Source organism: Oncorhynchus gorbuscha, linkage group LG14, assembly GCF_021184085.1.
Source record: "Oncorhynchus gorbuscha isolate QuinsamMale2020 ecotype Even-year linkage group LG14, OgorEven_v1.0, whole genome shotgun sequence".
Lineage (NCBI taxonomy): Eukaryota > Metazoa > Chordata > Actinopteri > Salmoniformes > Salmonidae > Oncorhynchus > Oncorhynchus gorbuscha.
Genome location: NC_060186.1, coordinates 43,159,461 through 43,186,427, shown reverse-complemented (window position 1 = coordinate 43,186,427; position 26,967 = coordinate 43,159,461). Strand labels below are relative to the sequence as shown.

The 26,967-nt window shown below is 43.1% G+C and overlaps 1 protein-coding gene across 10 annotated transcripts in view; it reads left to right on the top strand.

Moving 5' to 3' along the window:
• Window positions 1-26,967, top strand: part of LOC123994952 (ephrin type-B receptor 3-like) — a 98,923-nt gene that overhangs the window by 27,342 nt on the left and 44,614 nt on the right. For 6 of the 10 annotated variants that reach the window (XM_046298095.1, XM_046298092.1, XM_046298089.1 and 3 more), the window contains exons 2-3: window positions 19,806-19,870; window positions 23,990-24,695. In XM_046298095.1, coding sequence (XP_046154051.1) covers window positions 19,806-19,870; window positions 23,990-24,695 — 771 coding nt within the window. The remainder of the gene's footprint in view (window positions 1-19,805; window positions 19,871-23,989; window positions 24,696-26,967) is intronic. The other 4 variants (XM_046298097.1, XM_046298096.1, XM_046298093.1 and 1 more) reach the window with 1 other exon arrangement.

The window sequence follows — 26,967 nt, the reverse complement described above, 5'->3', positions numbered from 1 at the left end:
AGTCATAGACTGTTCTCTCTACTACCGCATGGCAAGCGGTACCGGAGTCACAAGTCCAGGACAAAAAAGGCTTCCCAAAAGTTTTTACACCCAAGCCATAAGACTCCTGATCAGGTAATCAAATGGCTACCCGGACTATTTGCATTGTGTGGGGGCAACGTCTCTTTTTACGCTGCTGCTACTCTCTGTTTATCAAATATGCATAGTCACTTTAACGATACATTCATGTACATACTACCTCAATTGGGCCGAACAACCAGTGCTCCCGCACATTGGCTAACCGGGCTATCTGCATTGTGTCCTGCCACCCACCACCTGCCAACCCCTCTTTTACGCTACTGCTACTCTCTGTTCATCATATATGCACAGTCACTTTAACCTTATCTACATGTACATACTTCCTCAATCAGCCTGACCAACAGTGTCTTTACGTAGCCTCGCTACTTTTATAGCCTCGCTACTGTATATAGCCTGTCGTCTTACTGTTGTTTAATTTCTTTACTTACCTATTGTTCACCTAATACCTTTTTTGTACTATTGGTTAGAGCCTGTAAGCAATCATTTCACTAAGGTCTACACCTGTTATTTTCGGCGCACGTGACAAATAAACTTTGATTTGAGACAGACAGACAGACAGACAGACAGACAGACAGACAGACAGACAGACAGACAGACAGACAGACAGACAGACAGACAGACAGACAGACAGACAGACAGACAGACAGACAGACAGACAGACAGACAGACAGACAGACAGACAGACAGACAGACAGACAGACAGACAGACAGACAGACAGACAGAGACAGACAGGCAACATCCCACGCATACAAAGTCAAGTTCTCTGAAAGGATACAGAGAATGATTTGAGTCAGTGTGTCTGTTCTGGCTCCCTAAGTGCTGTGTGATTTATTCGTCCTCATTTGCTGTCACGGGCCCCTAGCTATCTCTGTGTCGTGGCGGTGCACCAGAGCGATGTAACTTAAACATTGCAGTGATCATTCCAGATGCATCGTTATTTACGAGCAAACTTTTAAAGTGTTTCTCAAACAAGCACGTAGAGAAAACGTTCACTAAGTGTGTCTTTAGACAGTGTGTCGATACTGATAAGATCAAAAGGATATTGCACACTGCTCTCGGAACAGCTTTCTCCATTCAAATGTACATGAGAATTACTCCACAATGCTGACGACAGATCAGCTCCTAGAGTGATATTACCACCTATGGCTGCAAGTAGGCTATTGAGGTGGCTTATTATGCTTTACCCAATAATAATGCACTAAATCACAGATTGCGCACATGTTGTCACACGTTCATGAAATACATTGAGGCAGAAAATTACAGACAGTAGCCTAGTCGCAAAATAGAACTCTATTGATTGCAAAATGATTGAAATAGCCTATATATGCAGTCATCTACATTTTCATTTGAAGGATAATTGTATTGTATTGTTTGAAACAATTGGAAATACTTTGGCAAATATGTATTTGTAATTATCGGAGGTCACAGTCAGACAGACACCTAGGCTAAATATCTTGATTCTATTTTTAATGGCATTTTTTTCTCTGGATTAAGTGACGTGGAAGGGCAAAAAAGTATCTAACAATGCACTTTGGCTGCTCTACGAGTGGTCAGGATCACTCGTAGATGTGTTTTTTTAGGAGCCACGTTACTAATGAAAATACATTGTCCGATGGTTCTAATGATGATCTTAACACAATGAAGGCTCTGTAAAGGAGGTCCAGACCAGATAGAGAGTAGAGACTGAAAACACAGGTCTGGGATCAGGGATAGGGGACTCGGGTATGGCAAAACTGCACTGCAAAGTCATCTGGGAAGATTGGGCAAAACTGTACATGGTATGGTAAATTATTCTGTGCTCTCTCTCTCTCTCTCTCTCTCTCTCTCTCTCTCTCTCTCTCTCTCTCTCTCTCTCTCTCTCTCTCTCTCTCTCTCTCTCTCTCTCCCTCTCCCTCCCCCCCTGTTCCTCTCATTATCTCTTTCTATCTCTCCCCCTCTCTGTCTTTCTCTTTCCCTCTTTCTCCCTGTCCCTCTCTCCCTCTCTGGGTTTCTGGCACTTTAGCGATGGGCTTCAGAGCTAAAGAGGCAAAGCCCATTCGGAAAGGTCTAACGAGTCAAGTTATTACAGCAACAAAGTGTGAGATTAATTAACTGAGTGGCGATTAGGAATAGAGCAGACAAGATCTCCTAAAAGTAATGCTGGGGAGCGCTAGAAACAAATCAACGTGATTTATCTCACAGAGCCATTTGGGAGAAGAAAAACAAAATAACCATAAATAATAATGATCTTCCCTCCTCTGAAAGTTAATGATGCCAAATAGAAAATACATTTTTTTTGCCAACAAAAAGTCCTCAAAAAGGCAGAAATAAATATATAAATCCCTCATAATTAACCCGCAGCTGTTTGCCATCATAAGCCATTAAGTATATAAAAAAACTACGAACGTAGAAAGAGAGAGAGAGAGAGAGAGAGAGAGAGAGAGAGAGAGAGAGAGAGAGAGAGAGAGAGAGAGAGAGAGAGAGAGAGAGAGAGAGAGAGAGAGAGAGAGAGAGAGAGAGAGAGAGAGAGAGAGAGAGAGAGAGAGAGAGAGAGATAACATGGGCATAAGCCCAACTGAAAGGGGTGGAAGGGGGTGTTGAATCTCAGGTTGGTTAGCTGGCAATACACCCCAAGGGAGGACCTGGAAAGAGAGGGAGGAGTGCCATGCGTGAAGGAGAGAGAAGGAGGGAGAGGCAGAAAGGGAGAAGAGGAAAGGAGATGCCAGGAACCCTGCTTAGGTTTGTTTAATCAAACCAAGTAGTGTGCGTGTCAGGTGTCTGTAACACAAATTCTGTGGAACATGTGGTGTATGCCTCTAAGTGTGTGTGTATGGTTACCTGTGTGTATGTGTCTGCCTGCCTGTGCGTGTCAGCCTCCTTAGCCGACTGTGTGTATGCGTGCACATAGGTGTGAATGTACGTGTGTGCGTGTGTTTCAGAGCATGTGTCAGCAGCCAGCAACACAGCCCTAACGCCTTGACCCGGCTGGCTGCGTTCCTGCCTCTAACTGCCCTAACCTTGCTTTTGTTGTTGTGCTCCTGACCTGAATGGGTAATGAGGGAGCAGGTAAACACGAGCTCTCTCTCACATTTCATTCTATGAATGTTGCACCCGAGAAGAGATGCCTGTTCTGTGACTTTGAGTGACTCTCTCTTGCAATGCATGAGCCTAAAACCTGGCTGGCTGGCTCCCCCCCCCCCCAGGAGCTTTATTGGCATGTGAAATGAACAGTAAACATAACACACAACAATTCCAAAACAATAAAGACATTACAAATGTCATATTATGTATATATACAGTTGTACGGTGTACAAAAAGGAAAATAAGTAAATAAATCCTTAAGTTTGGGTCAGTCACAGGGGTCAGGTATTTTGCCACTGTGTACTCTCTGTTTAGGGCCAAATAGCATTCTAGTGTGCTGTGTTTTTGTTAATTCTTTACAATGTGTCAAGTAATTATCATTTTGTCTTCTCATGATTTGGTTGGGTCCAATTGGGTCTCCTCTGGTTGGGTCTCTCTCTCTCTCTCTCTCTCTCTCTCTCTCTCTCTCTCTCTGTCGTTTCTCTCTCTTTAATGATCTTAACGTGAGAACCGCCAGTCGAGCTCTGGCTAGCTAGCTCACCCCGAGGCTATCGCCTCCCCTGGAGCTCCTTAGCAGCCCGTTTGAAAAGAAAGGGATAGAAATACAGAGAAAGAAACATGTATAATTACTCATCTGTTACACTGTGGTAAAGCTGGACCAATTAGGATAGCTTTTTTCTTCTTCCCTATCCCAGGTACATGAGGACATACCTCGAAAATTAACATCGCTCACGGGTGATAATTGACTCAAAAATTTGCTGGCACGTCTTAATAAATCAACGTCAGTTGCGCGGATAGTCTCATAGTTCCTCCTTAAAAGCTTGAGAGCCCATGCATTTCGCATTCGGGTCTTTTCTTGTTTTGTTTATGGTACTCAAGAGGGATGCCAAACCCGAGGAAAAATAAATAAAGACATGTTAAAACCTCAAGGGTATATTTTCAACCATTATAAAGTCATTGAAAGCCACTGGCATGTGGAAAATGTGAAGCCACCACATCACGGCTGTCCACTGCAGACAACCAGCTGTTCATAGAAATGTTGAAGCAGCGATCGCTGATTCGATTGAACACAGTCATTACACAGTACTTTTACAAATGGACTGTAAAGACTGTAAGGCAATCTGATAGGTAGGCAATGATGGCTATATCAAAAGCTGATACTCATAACGGCAGTTATAAAAGAAAGACTAGCTATTCATACAGAACAGTTAAGCTGGAAGTTAAGCCCTCTTTTTTAATTTAGAGCCAGTCCCCATTCAGACTCACTGCTTTTCTTTTATACCTGGACCAGCTCCGGAATGTTCTGTGTTGAGCTACACAGAGGACAAGCAGGATTTTGTCATTGTGTGGACAAGCCTGTAACCGGTGTGTGTTTGTATGTGTGTGTGTGTGAGTGTGTGCGAGCGTGTATAAATTGGGGCACTTGTACTGTATCAGGGATGGCCGTCATCTATGTGTGGGTACGAGTGTGTACGTGCTCTCGTGTGATGGCAGCACACTGTTTGTTGTGCAAGTTGCTGACTCACAAACCAGTTGGAACCTCGCATTAGCATTGGGAAGTAACCTTCACAGACAGTCAGACGATGTCAGACTATGTCCCAAGTTCTCCATGCGCAAGCAGAAGGATGGTGTGTGTGTGTATGTGTGTGTGTGTGCATGCATGTCCAGTGTCTGCATGAGTGTGTTCTTTAGAGACTGCCATACATATGAGAGAGAAAGCTTCAAGTTTCTCAGCGTAGACATCACTGACGATCAGAAATGGTCCACCCATTACAGACAGCGTGGTGAAGAAGGCGCAACAGCGCCTCTTCAACCTCAGGAGGCTGAAGAAAATTGTCTTGGCCCATAAGACCCTCACAAACCTTTACAGATGCATATTTGAGAGCATCCTGTCATGCTGTATCACCGTCTGGCATGGCAACTGCACCGCCCGCAACCGCAGGGCTCTCCAGAGGGTGGTGCGGTCTGCCCAACGCATCACTGGGGGCACATTGCCTGCCTTCCAGGACACCTACAGCACCCGATGTCACAGGAAGGCCGTAAAGATCATCAAATACACCAACCATCCGAGCCATGGCCTGTTCACCCCGCTATCATCCAGATGGCGAGGTCAGTACAGGTGCATCAAAGCTGTGAAAAACAGCTTCTATCTCAAGGCCATCAGATTGTTAAATGGCCATCACTAGTCTGCTACCACCCGGTGACTCAAACCTGCACCTTAGAGGCTGTTGTCCTATATACATAGACATGGAATCACTGGTCACTTTAATAATGGAACACTAGTCACTTTAATAATGTTTACATAGTGCTTTACTCATTTCATATGTATATACTGTATTCTATTCTACTTTATTTACTAACTAGTCACTTTAATAATGATTACATACTGCTTTACTCATTTCATATGTATATACTGTATTCTATTCCACTGTATTTACTCTATGCCACTCTGACATTGCTCGTCCTAATATTTATATATTTCTTAATTCCATTATTTTACTTTTGCATTTGTGTGTATTGTTGTGAACTGTTGACTTTACTGCACCTTTGGAGCTAGGAACACAAGCATTTTTCTACACCCGCAATAACATCAGCTAAATATGTATATGTGACCAATAACATTTGATTTGAATTGATTTGAGAGGGAGAAAAGCCAGGGTCAATACAACCACACAGACAATCTGTGTTCCACATTCCCCTAGGATAGCCGTGGTGCAATCTGCTATCATATTTTCATATATTTTGTCTGGGACCCATCCGGGCTTAATACTGCTGCTGTAGTCCTTATAATGAATGTTTTGTCGGGTTAGCAAAGCATTTTTATGTTTTATTTAACCTTTAACCTTTATTTATTCAGTCAAGAACAAATGCTACTTTACAATGACAGTCTACCAAAAGGCAAAAGGCCTCCTGTGGGGACGGGGGCTGGAATAAAAAATAAAAAAATGTAGGACATAACACACATCACGACAAATGAAACACCACAACACTACATAAAGAGAGACCTAAGACACCAACACAGCATGGCAGGAACACTTGACAACACAGCATGGTAGCAACACAACATGATAACAACATGGTAGCAACACAACATCGCAGCAGCACAACATGATAGCAAAACATGCTACAAACATTATTGGGCACAGACAAAAGCAGAAAGGGCAAGAAAATAGAGACAAGTATACATCACGCGAAGCAACCACAAGTGTCTTGATTGATTTTTTAAAAGCATTTAATTAACCTTTATTTAACTAGGCAAGTCAGTTAAGAACAAATTCTTATTTACAATGACGGCCTACCCCGGCCAAACCCTAACCCGGACGACGCTGGGCCAATTGTGCCCCGTACTATGGGACTCACAATCACAGCCGGTTATGACACAGCCTGGAATCGAACAGCTCGTTCTGTAGTGACGCCTCTGGCTCTGAGATGCAGTGCCTTAGATCGCTGCGCCACTTGGGAGCCCCCCTTTGAATGAAGAGATGGGGATAAAACTGTCCAGTTTGAGTGTTTTTTTGCAGCTCGTTCCAGACGCTAGCTGCAGCGCACCGCATAAGCAGAGAGCAATCTGGGAGAAGATTGAAGAGGAGAGGGAGATGGTTCTCTGGGCGGCTGCAGACTGCAGTAGAAGACCACACCGATCGGAGAGAACGTTAAACACTAACACTCAAGGCCACCTCGCCACCAACCTCCACTGTCGTAGTGAAAGGAACACAGAGATAGGGGAATAGGGGAGTCAGTCTCTCTCTCTCTCTCTCTACTCTCTCTCTCTCTCTCTCTCTCTCTCTCTCTACTCTCTCTCTCTCTCTCTGACTATTCTGGTGGCTTGTTTTTTGTATTATTCCCTCAATCTCCACCTGCCTCTTTCTCTTGGCTCCCTTCTTCTTTTTTCTCTCTCACACTCTCCCATCTAGAGAGACTTGTAAACAGCATTAGTAAACTAAATGCCTTTAATGTGTTTTTTCACAGCCACACCCAACACTGGGGAAGTATATGGCAATACATTGAATGCAGCTTTATATGGCTCTATGGGCTCATGTACTACATATATATACAGTTAAAGTCGGAAGATTACATACACTTAGGTTGGTGTGATTAAAAACTTGTTTTTCAACCACTCCACAAATTTCTTGTTAACAAACTATAGTTTTGTCAAGTCGGGTTACGACATCTACTTTGTGCATGACAAGTACATTTTTACAACAATTGATTACAGACAGATTATTTAACTTATAATTCACTGTATCACAAAATCCAGTGGGTCAGAAGTTTACATACACTAAGTTGACTGTGCCTTTAACAGCTTGGAATATTCCAGTAAATGATGCCATGGCTTTAGAAGCTTCTGATTTACATCATTTTCTTGCTAATTGACATAATTTGAGTCAAGTGGAGGTTTATCTGTTAATTAATTTCTAGGCATACCTTCAAACTCAGTGCCTCTTTGCTTGACATTATGGGAAAATCCAAATAAATCAGCCAAGACCTCAGAAAAAAACACAAGTTTCATTCGTTCATCCTTGGGAGTAATTTCCAAATGCCTGAAGGTACCACGTTCATCTGTACAAACAATAGTACGCAAGTATAAACAACATGGGACAATGCAGCCGTCATAACGCTCAGGAAGGAGAATCATTCTGTCTCCTTGAGATGAACGGATTTTGGTACGAAAAGTGCAAATCAATCTCAGAACCACAGCAAAGGACCTTGTGAAGATGCTGGAGGAAAAAGGTACAAAAGTATCTATATCCAAATGTTCAGCAAACTTAACATGTGTAAATATTTGTATGAACATAAGATTTAACAACTGAGACATAACATGAACAAGTTCCACAGACATGTGACTAACAGAATTTGGAATAACGTGTCCCTGAACAAAGGGGGGGGTCAAAATACAGCAGGCCTACAAGCCCTCAGTCCAGCCTCTCTCAACCTATTGCGGACAGTCTGAGCAGTAATGGAGGGATTGTGCATTCCTGGTGTGTAACTCAGGCAGTTGTTGCCATCCGGTATCTCTCCCGCAGGTGTGATGTTCGAATGTACTGATCCTGTGCAGGTGTTGTTACACGTGGTCTGCCACTGTGAGGACGATCAGCTGTCTGTCCTGTTTCCCTGTAGCACTGTTTTAGGCATCTCACATTACGGACATTGCAATTTATTGCCCTTTATTGCCCTGGCCACATCTGCCTCCTTGCAGCATGCCTATATATATGTATATACTGTATGAGGGAGACATGTGACCATATTAGAGATACATATTTCCCTCAGATTACACAGATCCACAAAGAATTCGAAAACAACCCCAATTTTGAAAAACTCCCATATCCACTGGGTTTCACATACCACAGTGTGGGTTCACAGCAGCAAGATTTTTGACCAGTTGCCACGAGAAAAGGGCAACCAGTGAAGAACAAACACCATTGTAAATACAACCCATATTTATGTTTTATTTTAATTTTCCCTTTTGTACTGTAACTATTTGCACATCATTACAACACTGTATATAGACATAATATGACATTTGAAATGTCTTTATTCTTTTGTAACTTCTGTGAGAGTAATATTTACTGTTAATCTTTATTGTTTATTCCACTTTTGTTTGTTATCTACTTTACTTGCTTTGGCAATGTTACCATATGTTTTCCATGCCAATAAAGTCCTTGAATTGAATTGAATTGAGAGAGAGAGAGAGGTGGTTTGAGTATAGGTGAACTAAGGGGAGATTCTTGGCTCTTGGATTATATTACATTTACATTTACATTTAAGTCATTTAGCAGACGCTCTTATCCAGAGCGACTTACAAATATTGGCTGATAAAGCATTTTGCGTGTTTGTTTGTGATCTAAATATGTCGGGACGGTGTCACTGAGGTTTGGCACAACTGTAACCCATACACTTAAAAGCAAAAATCCCTGTAAGAGAGAGGTGCCATTTAAATGTATACACACACATTTCATGCATCCAGACAGACAGACAGACAGACAGACAGACAGACAGACAGACAGACAGACAGACAGACAGACAGACAGACAGACAGACAGACAGACAGACAGACAGACAGACAGACAGACAGACAGACAGACAGACAGACAGACAGACAGACAGACAGACAGACAGACAGACAGACAGACAGACAGACAGACAGACAGACAGACAGACAGACAGACAGACACACTTCCTCATATGGCTCTTATCAGGGCTTGTTAACGGCGAGCAGCTTTGCTCATTAGCTAGATCTACTGAGGATTCATCAGAAGCCGTTTGGGCCAGACAAAGAAACAAATCAAAGTGTATCACTACGCCCTTATCCAATAAATTACTCCACCACCCTATTCCCCTTTCTGGAAACACATTTAACCCTTTAGACCCCAATAAAGTTCTAGAATATTTTTGTAGATTACTGAGAATTTTCAAGATAAAGCCATTTTTCTCAAACATTTTCAGACAAACAGACATACCTCAAAAACAAACAACAAATGACAATTACAAATTAACTTTCTTTAACTCTTCTTTAATATGACACCACATTCATGTCAATAGGAATAACACTCATTGTGTTTTCCATTGTGTAAAGACCTCACCATTACTCACTCAAAATGACCAATGCATAATATATTATACTTATAAATACTGAACAAATAATCAAAAATTTGACCAGAGGACAATATTCAGAAATATTCAAAGTAGGCTATTTGATTGACAATGACACTTACTTCTGTAACCATGTAAAAAGCTATTCAGAGACTTGCAAATCTAGATAACCTCTCTCAATAACATATAGTACAGACCAGGCCTCAAACAAAATGTAGAAATAGTAGCCTACTTTGACAACAATTCAGTTAATTCAGTGAATGTATTAGATAGACAGATAACTACTGTTCAGAGACAATTCGAAAAAGAAATATACAATTTCCGTATAAGATTTGTAGGACAAATTCTTATTTCACACTGGTGACTTTAGTGTTTGCATTTAGCCTACAACATGTCTTGGGACTTCTGGAAGCCCCATCCAGCAAAGTGGAATAGAACATGTAGAGCACACAAAGGGGGTTTCTACAAACCTCCCACTCTCTGCCCTGCGTCCACTCCAGATGCATACCACACACCCTCTCTTGCGCCCTTCAAAATACACCAGGTAGTGGTTTGAGTGACAACTCGGTCCAAACCTCCAAGTGCCCAACTCTTGGCTCACCGCTTCCTGCCACTGTAGCCATCCCAAAGTGAATGCACAAGCTGCATTTTGAATGCCTTCAAGGACCAATGCATGCGGTTTCTGGGAAGGGGCCTTTGCAGGGTCGCCCACACTAGTCTACTGACGCCGCCCTCAGGGTACCATACATGGGTAGCAATATGCTGTGCAACCGCTTTGAGAAGCTATGTACAGTAGGTACATGCAGTTTTCAGATCCATATTCAACAAATGAAACAGACAAATTGCACAACGTAAGCTGTGTGGTACGAGGTGAGACTTAACAATTTGTTCTTTTATTTGATTTTTTAAAATTTACAATGACGGCCTACACTGGCCAAACCCGGACGACGCTGGAACAATTGTGTACCGCCCTAAGGGACTCACAAACACGGCCGGTTGTGATACAACCTGGAATCGAACCAGGGTGTCTGTAGTGATGCCTCAAGCACTGAGATGCAGTGCCTTAGACCGCTGCGCGACTAGGGAGCCCGAGACTTGGGGCAGACACATTCCATGGAAACGTAGGCTCCCATCACTGGTGTGAAACTGAATTGTGAAACTGAATTTAAAAGTACTTGGCTAAGGTGTATGTAAACTTCCGAATTCAACTCTATGTGTTATTTCACAGTGTTGATGTTTTCACTATTTTTCAGAAATGAGAAAATGTTAAAAATAAAGAAAAACCCTTGAATGAGTAGGTGTGTCCAAACTTTTGACTGGTATTGTATGTTTTTTAGACTAATGGGCATTCAGACATCATGGAGCACACAGAAAGACAATCATAAATATGCTCATAGATGACCAGCAGAGTTAGATTATAATCGTGAAGGCTATATATGGTATACACACCTCAAGACCCATGGTTAGATGACTTAGTTAGCTGGTTGTCTTTGTAGGGAGGGAGTGAGATGATCAAGTGACAGCGTCGCGAGCAAAGCACAATATTGTCGCCTACACTCAACTCTCGTTCTCTTGCCTGACAGACAACTACAGAGTTAGATAATTAGTTACAAAGCTGGGACAGTCTCCAAATGAATAGCACCGGTAAAAACAGGACAAAACAAGCAACTGGCTATTTAAACAAATTTCACAGCAACTGAACATAATTTGAGCTCCACTGTGGGGGGCTTCTACCACAACGCGACAGCTAAGCAAGCTGTCAAATAATAGGAAAACGAGGCAATATATAGCCTATGAACATCTGTAACTAGCAAACATGACAAACCATAACCTAAATCCAACAGATAAATAGGAATTACTCTCATCTCTATTTCGTGGCTAGTTAGCTGGTTGTCTGTATGGCTAAATTAGTGCAAGTGACAGCTTGACATTTCCTGAGCACAGCACACATTTATAGCCACACAACTTTTATAGCTAGCTATCCTGACAGTCAAACCTGACAGCCACGCGTTGACGGCCGCTATGTGTATTAAAAGGCTAAAATGAAAGAGAGAAATGTTGTTTGGAGTAAGGGGAATGGCTGTGGGAATGGGTACCAAAGTCAGTGATGTTAAAATGGTATGGTAGAGAGGAGTCGAGGTATAAATAGGCAGGATTGAAAGCTGGGTACTGGCCAGTTTGATATTATGGAGCGTGCAGCACGTGGCTATTTTCAGTATCATGGAGGGCTTTTTATAGGATTTTGGAACGTGTACCTGAGAATGAGTGTGTGAGCTTGTCTGTCGCAATTATGGAGTAGTATGAATCAATCAAAACACAGGGGCTGTGGTTACTGTATGTTTAAATATGAATCATAATCCTGGTCTCGTAGCCTGAAGGTTGTGTGAGTTTAGACTTAGCTCAACTAACAGCTGTACAGACACACACACACTTGTGGCCACACACACACACACACACACACACAGCACTCAGATCTCCATTCCCATATGCAGATGCTATGGGCAAGGGTAAACTCCTACCTTGGTTTTTTCAACCCAGGCAGTTGAGTCATTGCTAAGAATATCAGATTATAGAATCAAACAGACATACTGGCAGACGGAGACTACTTGAAAACAACTCCCACACCGATTTGAAGATTGATTGATGACTAGACTAAATACAGCGCTGTGTTCATGTTTGCTGAAATGGAAAATGCGTGCAATTACTAGATTGAAGTAGTAAGACAAAACATTATCTCTGCAGACGTTTAAAAAAGTAAAGAAAAATTAATGGAGGAAAAGTTTAATTGGGTAAAGTGGAATGAAACTCTTTTAAAGGATTGGTTCACTATTTTTGAACCAAATCTCTATTTTTGATGTAAATGGTATGCTAATGAAGGGTCCAGACAATATTTGAGCAATTTTGCTCGTTCTGCAGTATGGTGTCTACGGAAAAACATGAACAAAGGCTCCAAAACACCCAAATACGTCCTTAGAAACGGCAAAGCACTCAATATAGTGATGCAGATGTTGTACATGTGAAATTGTGTAATATTGAACAACGTCATATTCCATTATGTGCGACTTGAGCGGCTTCCTATATCAGCTGTGCTGTGCGGGCTGCACGGAAAAGCAGCACGAGCTACATGGAGAAGCAGCACAGCTGGTAGGGGAAACTGCAGATCAAGCAATGAGGAAGTTTTGTTTCTCAAAACGAAGTGAAATCACAAAAAAAGTGTCTGGACCCTTCTAGAACATTCAATTTACATCAAAATAGAAATTTGGTAAAACAAATTGTGAACTCATCTTTTAAGATCTGGTCCAGTGGAAAGAACTCTTGTTTTTTTAAGAAAGAAAGTTTTATCCCAAGTCCCTCAGAAATCCAAGCCAATGTGTAATTTCCTGTAAGTAGAGCCCAATACATGGCGGATCTAGATGATTTGAAATCACATGGTCTGAATGTCATAAATCAGTTTGGGGTTGAGGATGACTACATCGCAGAGCAGGGGGGTTTCGGTGTGCCCTACAGCGTAACGTCATACGGTGAAACATGGCCATAAAAGCAGTTAGTCTTCTCTTAGACATGTTAGCCTCTCCTTAGACAAGACCTGAACACTATCATTAAAGTCCCGTCATCATACTGTCAGCATCAGCAGTACTGCCCACAAACATGAGCACACACACACACACACACACACACACACACACACACACACACACACACACACACACACACACACACACACACACACACACACACACACACACACACACACACACACACACACACACACACACACACACCTGGTTTGCAGACAGCCGCCCTAGGGGCTACCTGTTCGTCAGATCCTCTCTGCTCTGTAATTACAGGCTGTAGTGAAAGAAAAGGGGGAGTGTGGAGAGGGGGGCTGAGAGAGAGAGAAAGAAAGAATGGCAGAGAAGACAAAAGAGACCATTCCACTGGCAATACAGGAACTAGTACAGACTTCATGAGCTTTTGAAAGCACGCACGCACACATTCTCCAAAAATCCACACACCAATAGAGGAATATCGTGCTTGAGTCAGCCTTTCCCTTTTCAGCTGTTTCAGTTTGAGAACAAGCCCATGTCTGAGACTACTGCACCGACGTGATCAAATCACCAGTCTTCATTTTAACTCCCAATGGCCACGGCTCTTCTCCCTACACGATGCCTACGTGAACTCAGACCCCCATTCATTCCCTACACTCCCTTTGACACGAACAAACATCAAGGACTTTGCTTCTATCCCGTTATCTACTTCACCGTTGCCATCGCTGTCTAGGCTGCCAAAGAAATGAAATGTATTAATCACATTTTATCGTAGTCACCACACTGACACCATTTATTTAACGCTGCATAAAAATGGATAGCCAACCAAGCAATGAGGCAGACAGTCAGAGGAACCTTTAACACTATTAAGTCTGCAATCCATTTGATTAGCCAAGTAAATGTGGGGGCCAACAAACTGTGTGGCCCCTGAAGACTGTGTTCATTAGTGTAGCCCTACAGTGAGAGAGCTCATTTGCCCAGCATTGACAGTGGAACCCTGTTAGTACACAGAGGCAAGCGCTCTGTGACAGCCATTGTGGCATGAGTGACAGCAAGTGGCGAGAGTGAGAGTAGGGGGGCTATGGGCGAAGTGCCATGGGAGGTGGGGTGATTTGGGGGGAATAGTGGGGTGGGTAGAAGGGGGTCTTTTGAGGGAATTCCACAGAGGGCAACAGGGGGAACACCACAGCCACCTACATCGAGCCCGTCAACCAATTACCGAAGCAGGGGGGCTCAGCACAAAACGGGGGTCCCCTCCTAATCATGGCACTCTCCTGCAGGACAAAGGGAGAGAGGCTGCCTGCCCCATTCAAATTTAAATAGGATTTTACCTCTCTCTCTCTCTTTCTCTCTATTTTCCTCTCTCTCTGCCGCACCCCTCTCCTCTTGGCTTGATAAAAGCAGCGGCAACAAAAGCAGCCTACAAAGCAATTAGGCTAATATAGCACTAATACGTTTAACATTGGGGATCCTCTGGTTATTGTTGACACATTTCACTTTTTTGGGGCTAAACAGAGCTGAAGTGTCGACGGTGCAGGCTTGACCTTTGTTGAAGTCGAGTTGCCATGCGCCGGTGTGTTTCTCTGGAATGACACAACAAAGGAGCTCAGAAGAGAGAAAAACGCTAATTAACTGGCAAAAGAGAAGGACTCGAGACAGAAACGCTGAAGTGTGTGTTCAACGGTGTTTGTTGGAAGAAAAAAAATAATAATCGTCCAAATTTTGCAGGCAACTGTGGTGTGGTTGCTGAAAATTTGCTAATTAGAGAATTTGCTAATTAGCATCAGTGTAACTAAACTAACACAACATTTATCATTCATTAAGTCACTGAAACACCAACAAACATTCCCTTCCAAATTAGAAAATATCTCCTCCCGTCACTGAACTGTTGAGAGGTCAACTGTAAAACAAAAATGTGTAGGTACTAGCAACACACTACTAGATAATCCCCCACCTGTCTGCTCTTCGTAGCCTTAGAATTAGGTTTGGCCTATGAAACGAGCACACATTCTTCTGGCTCAATAATGGTGCTTTTGCCTCTCCCCCCATTCCCTCTTCCCCTTTCTTCTTTTTTTGAGATGCCTGGTTGTTTGAACAAAGAAATATTTGAAGAGGCTTGTAACCCTGTGTGTGTGTGTGTGTGTGTGTGTGTGTGTGTGTGTGTGTGTGTGTGTGTGTGTGTGTGTGTGTGTGTGTGTGTGTGTGTGTGTGTGTGTGTGTGTGTGTGTGTGTGTGTGTGTGTGTGTGTGTGTGTGTGTGTGTGTGTGTGTGTGTGTGTGTGTGTGTGTATATTTGTGGGTTTTTTAGACTCAATAGGAATGAGTGTTTCAATGGCTCCCCATGTTATTAGGCCTGCTCTGTCATTAGGGGATTAGAGTATATGGGCCGGCCTTGTCGGGTAGTCTGTATGTGTGTGTGCAGGCCTGCAAGCCTGTATTTTAATGTGTGTGTGCGTGTGCATGCGTAACAGTTTAACTTTAGTCCGTCCCCTCGTCCCTACCCGGGCTCAAACCAGGGACTCTCTGCAAAAATAGACAACTGACACCCACGAAGCATCGTTACCCATCGCTCCACAAAAGCCGTACTACTTCAAGGTCTCAGAGTGAGTGATGTCACCAATCAAATCGCTATTAGCGCGCACCACTGCTAACTAGCTAGCCATTTCACATCGGTTACACGTGTGTGCCTACCTAACTGCCTGTATGTTAATATGTGTGTGTGTGTGTGTGTGTTTGTGATGTCTGTCTATGTCATCCATGTTTCACCGTGTTTATATTATCTATGTATGAACCAGGGTCAGTGAGTCATGTTTATATCATCGCTTTTGAGTCACTCCTCCTCCCCACCTCTCCCTCACTGTACACAGTGCTGATCTAGGTAGGGTAGAGCTAACCTACATTTTAAATTACACTTTTATTCAGCAATCCCCTATGACTCAGGGATCTTCCAGTACAGTATAAGTTTTTGGAAAACATCTCCCTCGGCCCAGACTTACTGTACCATCCATCATTAAACAGTCAAAAGATCGAAAACTTCACATGCTGCATGAACAAAGTAAACAAAGAGATATAGAATGAGATGTAGAGCTTGAGAGACAATGACAGAGAACGAGAAATAAAGGGATGTAAAGAAAGAGAGGTAGAGAAAGAGAGATGGATTGATTAAAAGCACACATTTGCATGTCAGTTTGGCTGCTATCCTATTGCCAAAGGCCCCAGTCTATGTAGTACACTGCTTTATGACACCGCCTTTTATAGCTTTACTCCATCAATGTTTTACCCTCTGTCTGGCCCTCAAGCTTTACTCTCTCGATGTTTTACCCTCTGTCTGACCCTCAAGCTTTACTCTCTCTGATTGTGGTGTCCCATAGTAAAACTTCAAAAGGACATTTTGAAGGTTAAAATGGGCTAAAAAGGTGATATGATGGAACAAAAACTTTTGAGCTATGTATGTTTGTTTCTTTCAAGAGCTGTCTGTCAGTTTTTTGGGGGGTCAGGGCTTTAAGAGCTCTCTTGCCTAGCATGTTAGTCGTTTTAGCTCTCTGTGTATCCTTTTTTTTGCCATGGCCCAATAAGAAGGAAAAAAACGAGGTTTTGTCTTATATTTTGTATGGAAAACATTGCTGTCGAGTTCATAGTGATTGCATTGCAGTTCCATAGTGAAGATGGACTCTGTGTGTGCCCTTTGCTGGCCTTTTGGGGAGTGATGACGATCCGGGTTATGATGGGGTCATTGTGGCATTGCTCTGCCCAATTGCCTCAGGATTGCCTCTTCATTGCTGGACACAATGAGGGGGCTTTGCCGTAGTATATACTGTTTACACACCGGCCGAGAGCTCAAACAAAACAGAAAGTTGCAGAGCCTACTGGCTAGGCCACTGCATGCTCATGCACTCCTTTCTTGAGTGTTCCATAGTTAACACTGAGTCAGGCCTTCCTTGCACTGTCTCTCTGTGTGTGTCGCACACTGTCATTATCAGTGAAGTTAGCAGTAATGTAGGGTGTACATGGTCTGTTTTAATAGACTAGGTACTATAGTAGCTTTCCACTGTATACTTTTGTACCTTATCATCTCCCTGTGTGGTTGCTTGCTTGTAAGTGGTCTGACAATTACACTGTAATGTGTGAGTCAGATGGGGAAGTCCTAAGCAAATAGGATACACACATAATATCATGTACACACTGACACCTTCTCTCAGATGCTATCACTCAAACCTAACAGGGTGACATAAATGGGATGTTTCTGCAAAAGAAAGAGAGGCTACAAAGCTACTCTGACTGACAGAGGGAGGTCTTTGAGTTCGATGCGGTCGAGAATATCTGCGTTTGTCAGCATAAGTGTTTCAACGCAGGAATTAGCAGTCAGAAAAGGAGATGTAGCTCCCTTTTTCATGTCATACTGTAATACCTAGCCACTGTGACGGACCCAAAATTAAGGAAAACGTTGACTATGTGCAGACTCAGTGAGCATAGCCTTTCTATTGAGAGAGGCCGCCGTAGGCAGAACTGGTTCACAAGAGAAGACAGGCTATGTGCACACTGCCAACAAATGAGGTGTAAAACTGAGCTGCACGTCCTAACCTCCTGCCAAATGTATGACCATATTAGAGACACATATTTACCTCAGATTACACAGACCCACATAGAATTAAAAAACAAATCACATTTTGATAAACTCCCATATCCATTGGGTGAAATACCACAGTGTGTCATCACAGCAGCAAGATGTGTGACCTGTCGCCACAAGAAAAGGGTAAATAATGGAGAACACACATCATTGTAAATACAACCCATATTTATGTTTATATTTTTTCCCTTTCGTACTGTAACTATTTGCATATCATTCATTACAACACTGTATATAGACATAATATGACATTTTGAAATGTCTCTATTCCTTTGGAACACACGTTTCCCATGCCATTATAGCAATTTGGATTGAAATGGAATTTAATTGAGAGAGAGAGGAGAGAGAGAGAGAGAGAGAGAGAGAGAGAGAGAGAGAGAGAGAGAGAGAGAGAGAGAGAGAGAGAGAGAGAGAGAGAGAGAGAGAGAGAGAGAGAAGAAAAGCTCTCAAGGAAAAGGAAGGCCTTTGTGAAAAAAATCTTTCCATTTTATGCCAATGCAAACATTGGCTCACTTTTGGTATCGCACAATTTCCATGATCTTAACCGTCTTGTAGAACAGCAGAGTGGTAAGATAATAACACATGCAGTTGCTTAGTACTGCTTCCCAAGTGCCAGGTAGTAAAACAGCTCATTTATAGTATTCCCCTCCCCACACACTCTCTTCTCTCTCTCACACACAGCGAGACTGTTTGCCTAGGCAATGGAAAGAGGGAACAGTAGGAGGACAGAGTGGGAGAAATAGAAAAGAGTGAAAGGGGATTGGCTGTTTTTAAAAACGCAAGGGAAATTTAAGTATATTGACCTTTCTTCTAGGTGAAGAGGTTTTCTTTTGTGCTACTGGGGGTTTATGACACCCTTATCCATGCCTTCTATTCAAGTTATGTACAGTATCTGGGGCTCCCGAGTGGCACAGCGGTTTAAGGCACTGCATCTCAGTGCTAGAGGCGTATCACAACCGGCCGTGATTGGGAGACCCATAGGGCGGCGCACAATTGGCCCAGCGTCTTCCGGGTTAATGTTTGGCCGGGGTAGGCCATCATAAATAAGAATTTGTTCTTAACTGACTTGCCTAGTTAAATAAAGGTTAAATAAATAAACCAAGGAGGGGCAGCGTAGCCTAGTGGTTAGAGCATTGGACTAGTAACCAAAAGGTTGCAAGATTGAATCCCCATCTGACAAGGTACAAATCTGTCGTTCTGCCCATAGGCAGTTAACCCACTGTTCCTAGGCAGTCATTGAAAAAAATAATTTGTTCTTAACTGACTTGCCTAGTTAACTAAATAAAAAAAAAGTGTGTGTGTGTGTGTGTGTGTGTGTGTGTGTGTGTGTGTGTGTGTGTGTGTGTGTGTGTGTGTGTGTGTGTGTGTGTGTGTGTGTGTGTGTGTGTGTGTGTGTGTGTGTGTGTGTGTGTGTGTGTGTGTGTGTGTGTGTGTGTGTGTGTGTGTGTGTCCTCATTTGCACATGCTTAAGAAGTGGAATAGTCTCTCAATGACACTCATGGTTGTTTCCTGGCCCTGAAAAAAACATGTCTAATTAATTTAGTAAAATGAGCAACAGAATAAAACATCACCCACTTAGATGTCTTGTTCCTCCACAGTTTTTTCACGCTAAATATATTTTTTTATTCAAGTTTAGCAGCTTACTGAACGGTAGTAACCATCTTATTATCTATCAATAAGTCATTTCCTCTCCTCGGACAAGGTAGTAACCTGGATTCAGCATACTTTGGTCAGGCCTACTGGGGGAATGTCAATGCTTCTATTCATTATGGCAGATTACTTCAGAAGGAACTGGTACTTTTATGATGCCGTTATCTTGGTAACTGTTGAAGGTTTACTTGATTTCGTCTGTGTTAGTTCCTCTTTCGCTAAAGTATTTGTCTCCTTTTGTCTGTTTACAGAAACATTAATGGACACCAAGTGGGCCACAACAGAACTAGCCTGGACCGCACATCCTGAAACTGGGGTAAATTGTTGGAGTGTGTGTGTGTGTTTTGATCGCACATGTGTGTCTCTCTGTGTTTCAGTGTATGTGTGTGTATGTAAAGTTTTTTATTTTTTATTTAACTACCTAACAAAACATTCATTTTAGTGACTCCAGCAGCAGTATTAACAGAGAAGAGAGAAGGTATGTGAGAAGGTACACGTCCAGGTCTGAGTCCCTGTCTCTCTATCACATTCTCTGTGTAGGGAGGCTACCTCTTCTCACTTTGTACATTAGTCTGTTACAGAGCTGTGTTTGTGGACGTAGGAAGACAAAACACAGATATAGACTGAGCGGGTCTGATACAAATTGACCTCTGTTTGCGTATGTGTGATAGACAGTATCTCCCCATACCATTCTGCCCAAGATATGGAAGCGTGTGTATGTGTGTGCAATGTGTACGTAAAGTGAGCTGTATGTGTGTGTGTTCTTGTATTGTATGTCTGTTTATGTCTGCGTCTGGATTTTTCTCGTCTGTGTCTGTGCAAGCGTGCACATTGGGCATGCCATTTCTCCCCAAACAGATGGCCGTTGAAGGGGGAATTCCAAGCTCTAGCGGAGTAAATGGCTCTCCCTGGGATCAGTATGTAGCCTCCAGTGGGTTTCATAGAAACCGATAACAAGGTGTTACTAGCAACCAGCCAGCCTGTAGCCGAGAGCATGTCAAATCAAATCATATTTTATTTGTCACATACACATGGTTAGCAGATGTTAATGCGAGTGTAGGGAAATGCTTGTGCTTCTAGTTCCGACAATGCAGTAATAACCAACGAGTAATCTAACCTAACAATTCCACAACTACTACCTTATACACATAAGTGTAAAGGGATAAAGAATATGTACATAATGATAGTGGGGCAAAAAAGGTATTTAGTCAGCCACCAATTGTGCATGTTCTCCCACTTAAAAAGATGAGAGAGGCCTGTAATTTTCATCATAGGTAGACTTCAACTATGACAGACAAAATGAGAAAAAAATAATCCAGAAAATCACATTGTAGGATTTTTAATGAATTTATTGGCAAATGATGGTGGAAAATAAGTATTTGGTCACCTACAAATATGGCAACATTTCTGGTTCTCACAGACCTGTAACTTCTTCTTTAAGAGGCTCCTCTGTCCTCCACGTGTTACCTGTATTAATGGCACATGTTTGAACTTGTTATCAGTTGAAAAGACACCTGTCCACAACCTCAAACAGTCACACTCCAAACTCCGCTATGGCCAATACTTTTTTGCCCCACTGTATATGAATGAGTGATGGTACAGAACTGCATAGGCAAGATGCAGTAGATGGTATCGAGCACAGTATATACAGTGTATCCCTTTATGATGCAGCATGTAGTGTGTAGCATGCAGGAGCCCACAGCTCTAATGACTGTTATTAGCATGGTTCTATTAGCAGACCACACATGGGCTTACAGGCTTTTACATGCTAGGCACATGTTAACTTTGCTACACACTAAGCTTTGAGGAAACTAGTGTGACAACTAGCATTTATGGCTAATATTTGACTATGTGTTATCTAGCTGCCTCGGTTGGTATGCAGGTCTGGAAGAAGTCCTCACATCCCCCTCACATCCTCTGTTCCGGCTGCACCAAGGTCCCAGTGAATCTGAAAGTAAAATGTAGAGGACAAAAGGAAAAAAGGAGTTGACTTGTAAAGCTTGCATAACTATTCATCTTGTTCCAAATTGATGCCAAAGAATTTGACCCTCTTTCACACAACCTACTTAATTCATTCAGGTTTGGTAAGCAGGGCTGGCGTGAATTGTCCGCATCTGTGCTATACGTGTGGTCCCATGGGGTTGACCTCCACACAAGCACACGCTCACGCATGCATGCATACACACACACACACACACACACACACACACACACACACACACACACACACACACACACACACACACACACACACACACACACACACACACACACACACACACACACACACACACACACACACACACACACACACACACACACACACACACACACACACACACCCTCTATCTCCCTCTTGCACACTGGGCAATGTATTACACTGAACTAAATACCCATTCACACTTCATGCATTCTCTCGTCCCATTGACCTGGCTGGTGATTATTGATTCCCCGACGGCCTCGACTCCAGCAGATAGCTCACAAATGAATGCCTTCTCTGGGCCTGATCCTCAGCTAAGCCCCCCTCTCTCCTCCACAGGTCTAGAGGGTCCTGCTGGATGAATAGCCTGCCTCCGCTACATCCATATTAGGTCCCTAATTAAGAGTCTCCAGCCTCGGAGAGAAAACTTTCATTATTTTCTGTCTTTCTAGTCAAATGTGGCTCTTGTACATGTTCCAAAGACTGCCGTTACTGTTGTTGTCCACTATTGAGATATTGCATGAGAGTTGTCTCGGAGTTGATTTTTAGCTAATTATATTCTTAGCTAAATATTTTACTATTTAATAGTAGTAGCCATAATACATAAAATACACCTTTTATAGGGTTATTTGATCAGAACACTAACGGTTCTTCTTCACTGAACCAAAATGGTTCCATATTTATTTTTATATTTTTATATATATTTCACCTTTATTTAACCAGGTAGTCTAGTTGAGAACAAGTTCTCATTTACAATATATAGATCCCTGCATGGTGAAAGTTCATTATGTATTATGGCTACTACTATCAAATCGTATTATGTATTATGGCTACTACTATTAAATAGTAATGTATTTAGCTAAGAATATCATTTAATAAACAATTAAATAATGCACAAAAGAATACCAGCACAGGTTTAGAATTTCCTGTCATTATATGCAACGTAGTTTTGAAATATGAACTGGTGGCCAGGGAGGCATCTCTTTGTGTGAATGATAGCCCGCGTCAACTCTGGCTGACTTCTTTACAGTGCAATACAAACAGCAAACCTCACACATACAGTGTGTGGCGGCAGGTAGCCTGGTGGTTAGAGCGTTGGGCCAGTAACAGCCTCGGAACCCACTATCTAAATAAAGGTTAAAAAAATTAATACATTTGAGATGAGCACAGATTCAAGCTACAGTGTAGGAGGAAGCCCAGGGTATGGGATGACATTCTCTAGTACTAAGCATGTTTCCATTTGGCCCAACCTGAACGGACTGTTTTGTTTCGATTGACGTTATCGTTCTAAACATCCTCAGCCAAGTGGAGCCATGTATTGAGAAACACATTAAGTTAAACCTGGATGCCATTAAAAGATTCACCCAACCAGGCCATTTATGTATTTTCTGTATATAACACTTTATGAATTTGCCAATTTGCATGCATATTTTCATTTAATGAAACCCGCAATCAGAGCTTTGCCTCAGTAATTTATGTATTTGTCTCCCAACTGTGAGAGATAAAAGAAGTAGGAAGGAAAGAGAGAAAAGGTTACACGTTTCCTTTCGCAAGCTTTAGAGGACGATGCGATCGTAGCTCCGTAATTGAAGGGTAATTGCTTGTGAAGCGATGCAGCGACTACAACGAACCTGGAGAATGAGGTAAACAACCAGTGCTGTTCAGTTGGGACGCACCCGGGTTGACACTCTGCCGTAATTGTGATGAATTCGCCGTCCCTTGTTTCCTGACACATCACCGTGGTAACCAGAGATGAAAGGCCGCGGTGCGGGTGGAAAAGGCCCTCGACTTAACAGCGCCGATCGGGGCGTAATTGAAAAGGCACAAACCAAAAATTGGACTTTTTTTTTCTTTCATCTGTCCGTTCCTAACGCCTAACGCCTAACGCCTCACCTAATTTCTCTCTCCGAATTGTGTTATTGTACTTAGTATCTGCGGCCAGAACAGAGCACTGTACATCATGTTAAGTGCCTCACAAACCCTGGATGTGTTGTGTACTGCTGCTTTCATCCACACCTAAGGCTTATACCAACAGACTAGAGATGGAAATATTTAACACACTCCTTACATCATTCCTTAGCTATCATGTATGTGTGAGAGTGTGTATGTGTGCCAATGTGTTTAAGAATGCATACATTATAGGAAATTTGAGCTTTGTTTGACCCTAACACTCATCTTTCTCTCTCATTCTCTCTCTCTCTCTCCCTCTCTTCTTCCCTCTTTCTCCATCCACAGTGGGAGGAGGTGAGCGGCTACGACGATGCAATGAACCCCATCCGGACGTACCAGGTGTGCAACGTGCGGGAGAGCAATCAGAACAACTGGCTGCGCAGTGACTTCATCCCACGCAAAGATGTCCTCCGAGTCTACGTGGAGATGAAGTTCACAGTGCGCGACTGCAACAGCATCCCCAACATCCCCGGCTCCTGCAAGGAGACCTTCAACCTTTTCTACTATGAGTCCGACTCAGACTCGGCCACGGAGACAAGTCCATTCTGGATGGAGAACCCCTATGTGAAGGTGGACACCATCGCACCCGATGAGAGTTTCTCCATGTTGGAGTCGGGAAGGGTGAACACAAAAGTGCGGAGCTTCGGACCTCTATCCAAGGTTGGGTTTTACCTGGCATTCCAGGACCTGGGGGCTTGTATGTCATTGATATCTGTCCGGGTCTTCTATAAGAAGTGCTCAACCACCATTGCGAACTTCGCCGTGTTCCCCGAGACGGCCACAGGGGCCGAGGCCACGTCGCTGGTCATCGCGCCAGGGACATGCGTCTCTAACGCTCTCGAGGTGTCTGTGCCTCTCAAGCTGTACTGCAATGGGGACGGCGAGTGGATGGTTCCTGTCGGCTCGTGCACCTGTGCAAATGGGTTCGAGCCCGCCATGAAGGACACCCAGTGTCAGGGTGAGTGTGACATCAAGGACACACAATGTCAGGGTGAGTTTTTTACCGGCCATTTTTGGGTCATCACCCAATGTCCTTGTTCCTTTTGACGGCAGCCATTTTGTGCCAAATGCATCCAGATACTGTACATTTACACCCAACTATCATGAAACAGTGAGAAACACAACACAACACATCATATAGTCAGTGGCACTCTCTCAACTGAGCCTCTACTCTCCTGACCTCAATTTTCCCAGACAGTGAGTTGATGAATAAATCAAATGCGTGGGCGCTGCTGTCAGTAACCTATATGACACTGGAGCAAACTGGAGAGATCTAGGAGGGCCAGATCTGATAGAGAACATAACAGGTGCACAGAAGTCCAGACCAAGGTGAATTAAAACAGCAGGCCGGGGCTCAAATGTACTGATGACAGAGTGGAGAGGCAGGGGGGGAAGGGGGAGTAGTGGAACGTTGGAGAGCAGGGGAGATGAGAGGAAGGCCACTGTCAGTTATCGTTTGGCACGGCTGATTGTGACGCATGGTGTGCAAATGTGTAAAAAACCACCCGGGCCTGTACTCCATACCACCCTGCTAACAGAAAGAGGAGAGGGATGAGAGATTCAGGAAAGAGATCAAAAACGGTAGAACATGTGAAGTAGGGAAGGGGGCTTAGGGATCTTGAAGTCTAAGAAGAACAGAAACGGAGCTAGCTCCCTATATTGCGTTGAATGGAGGTTATTGAATGTGTGCCCACCTTTAATGGAGAGTGGGCACAGTAAATCTAGTGGCAGGTGTGTGGTTAAAAACTCCTTTGGCAGCTCAAGGGCAAAGCCCTGGCGACTGGGCCTAAAAAAACGCTCTCTAAACAAGTCGACCGGAAACCACAGGGGATAAATCTCCCTGCCGTGTCTTTTCTTACCCTCCTTCTCTCTCTCTTTTTCCCTCTATATTATCTATCTATCTATTGCTCTCTCTTCCAAGCCATTGCTCTCTCTCTCTCTGCCAACCTCTGTCTTTTTTTTCTCTCTGTGACTTTCTCTGTATTTCTACCTGAAAATCTCTCTCTCTCTCTCTCTCTCTCTCTCTCTCTCTCTCTCTCTCTCTCTCTCTCTCTCTCTCTCTCTCTCTCTCTCTCTCTCTCTCTCTCTCTCTCTCTCTCTCTCTCTCTCTCTCTCTCTCCCTCTCTCCTTATCCTCCCCCTCTCTCCTTCTTTATGTATTCCCCTTCCTCCCTTCCTTTATCTAAAGCTTTCATTACTGCCCCACCATGGCACGGTGAGGACATCCACATGAATATTAATCAATCAATACCCTTTTTTTCTCTTTTCCTTCCCTACCGCTCCACATTTTTAAACCCACTCATTTTTTGCTTCCTCACTTCCAATTTCAGCACACATCCTAATCAGTTCCTTAAGCCCTTTGCTCTGCATAAGAGGGTAAGAGACAGAGAGAGGGAGAGGGAGAGGGAAGGAAAGAGAGAGAAAGAAAATAGAGAGAGATGGGAAGTGAGAGAGAGGAGGGAGAGATCTGCAAAAAAAAGAGCCTGCAGGATTAGTATTTTTTTCTGCCTTTTCCTCCTCATCTTCCCTTCTCCCCCTCCACTCTCCCCCTCTTCACCCTGTCAGGAGTGGTGCTCGAAGGGGAGGGAAGATGAAAGCAAAGGGGGATGACTTCTTACCTCAGTGGAAGCGATTGATCAGCACTTTCAATCATTCACACATACCAACTTACCTCGTTTAAAGCTGCAATATGCAGATATTCCAACTGTTCACCTAATTTCAGTTCATGTTAATAATTTACCATCTAAACTGTTGTGGTTATTGAAATATATTTTCAATAACCAAAAATATTGTATTTTCAACTTGTTTGAAGCTGGTGTACAAAACTGAAAGTAAAAGACGCAAAAACAAAATTTAAACACGGAAAGCATTGAAATAGCGCACATAGAACATATCTATCGCTTCTCACATGCTGACCAAACTGCGCGCAAGTTGATTTGGTCTACCCACACCAGACGCGATCAGGACACGCAGGTTGAAATATCAAAACAACCTCTGAACCAACAATATATATTTGGGGACAGGTCAAAAAGCATTAAACATGTATGGCAATTTAGCTAGCTTGCTGTTGCTAGCTAATTTGTCATGTTATTTTACCTGAAATGCACAAGGTTCTCTACTCTGGCAAGTAATCCTCAGATAAAACGGTAAATGTTTTTTTCTAGTAATCTCTCCTCCTTCCGGCTTCTTCTTTTTCTTTGGAATATGGTGGTTGGCAACCAACTTTAAGGTGCATTACCACTACCGACGGGATCTGGAGCGTGG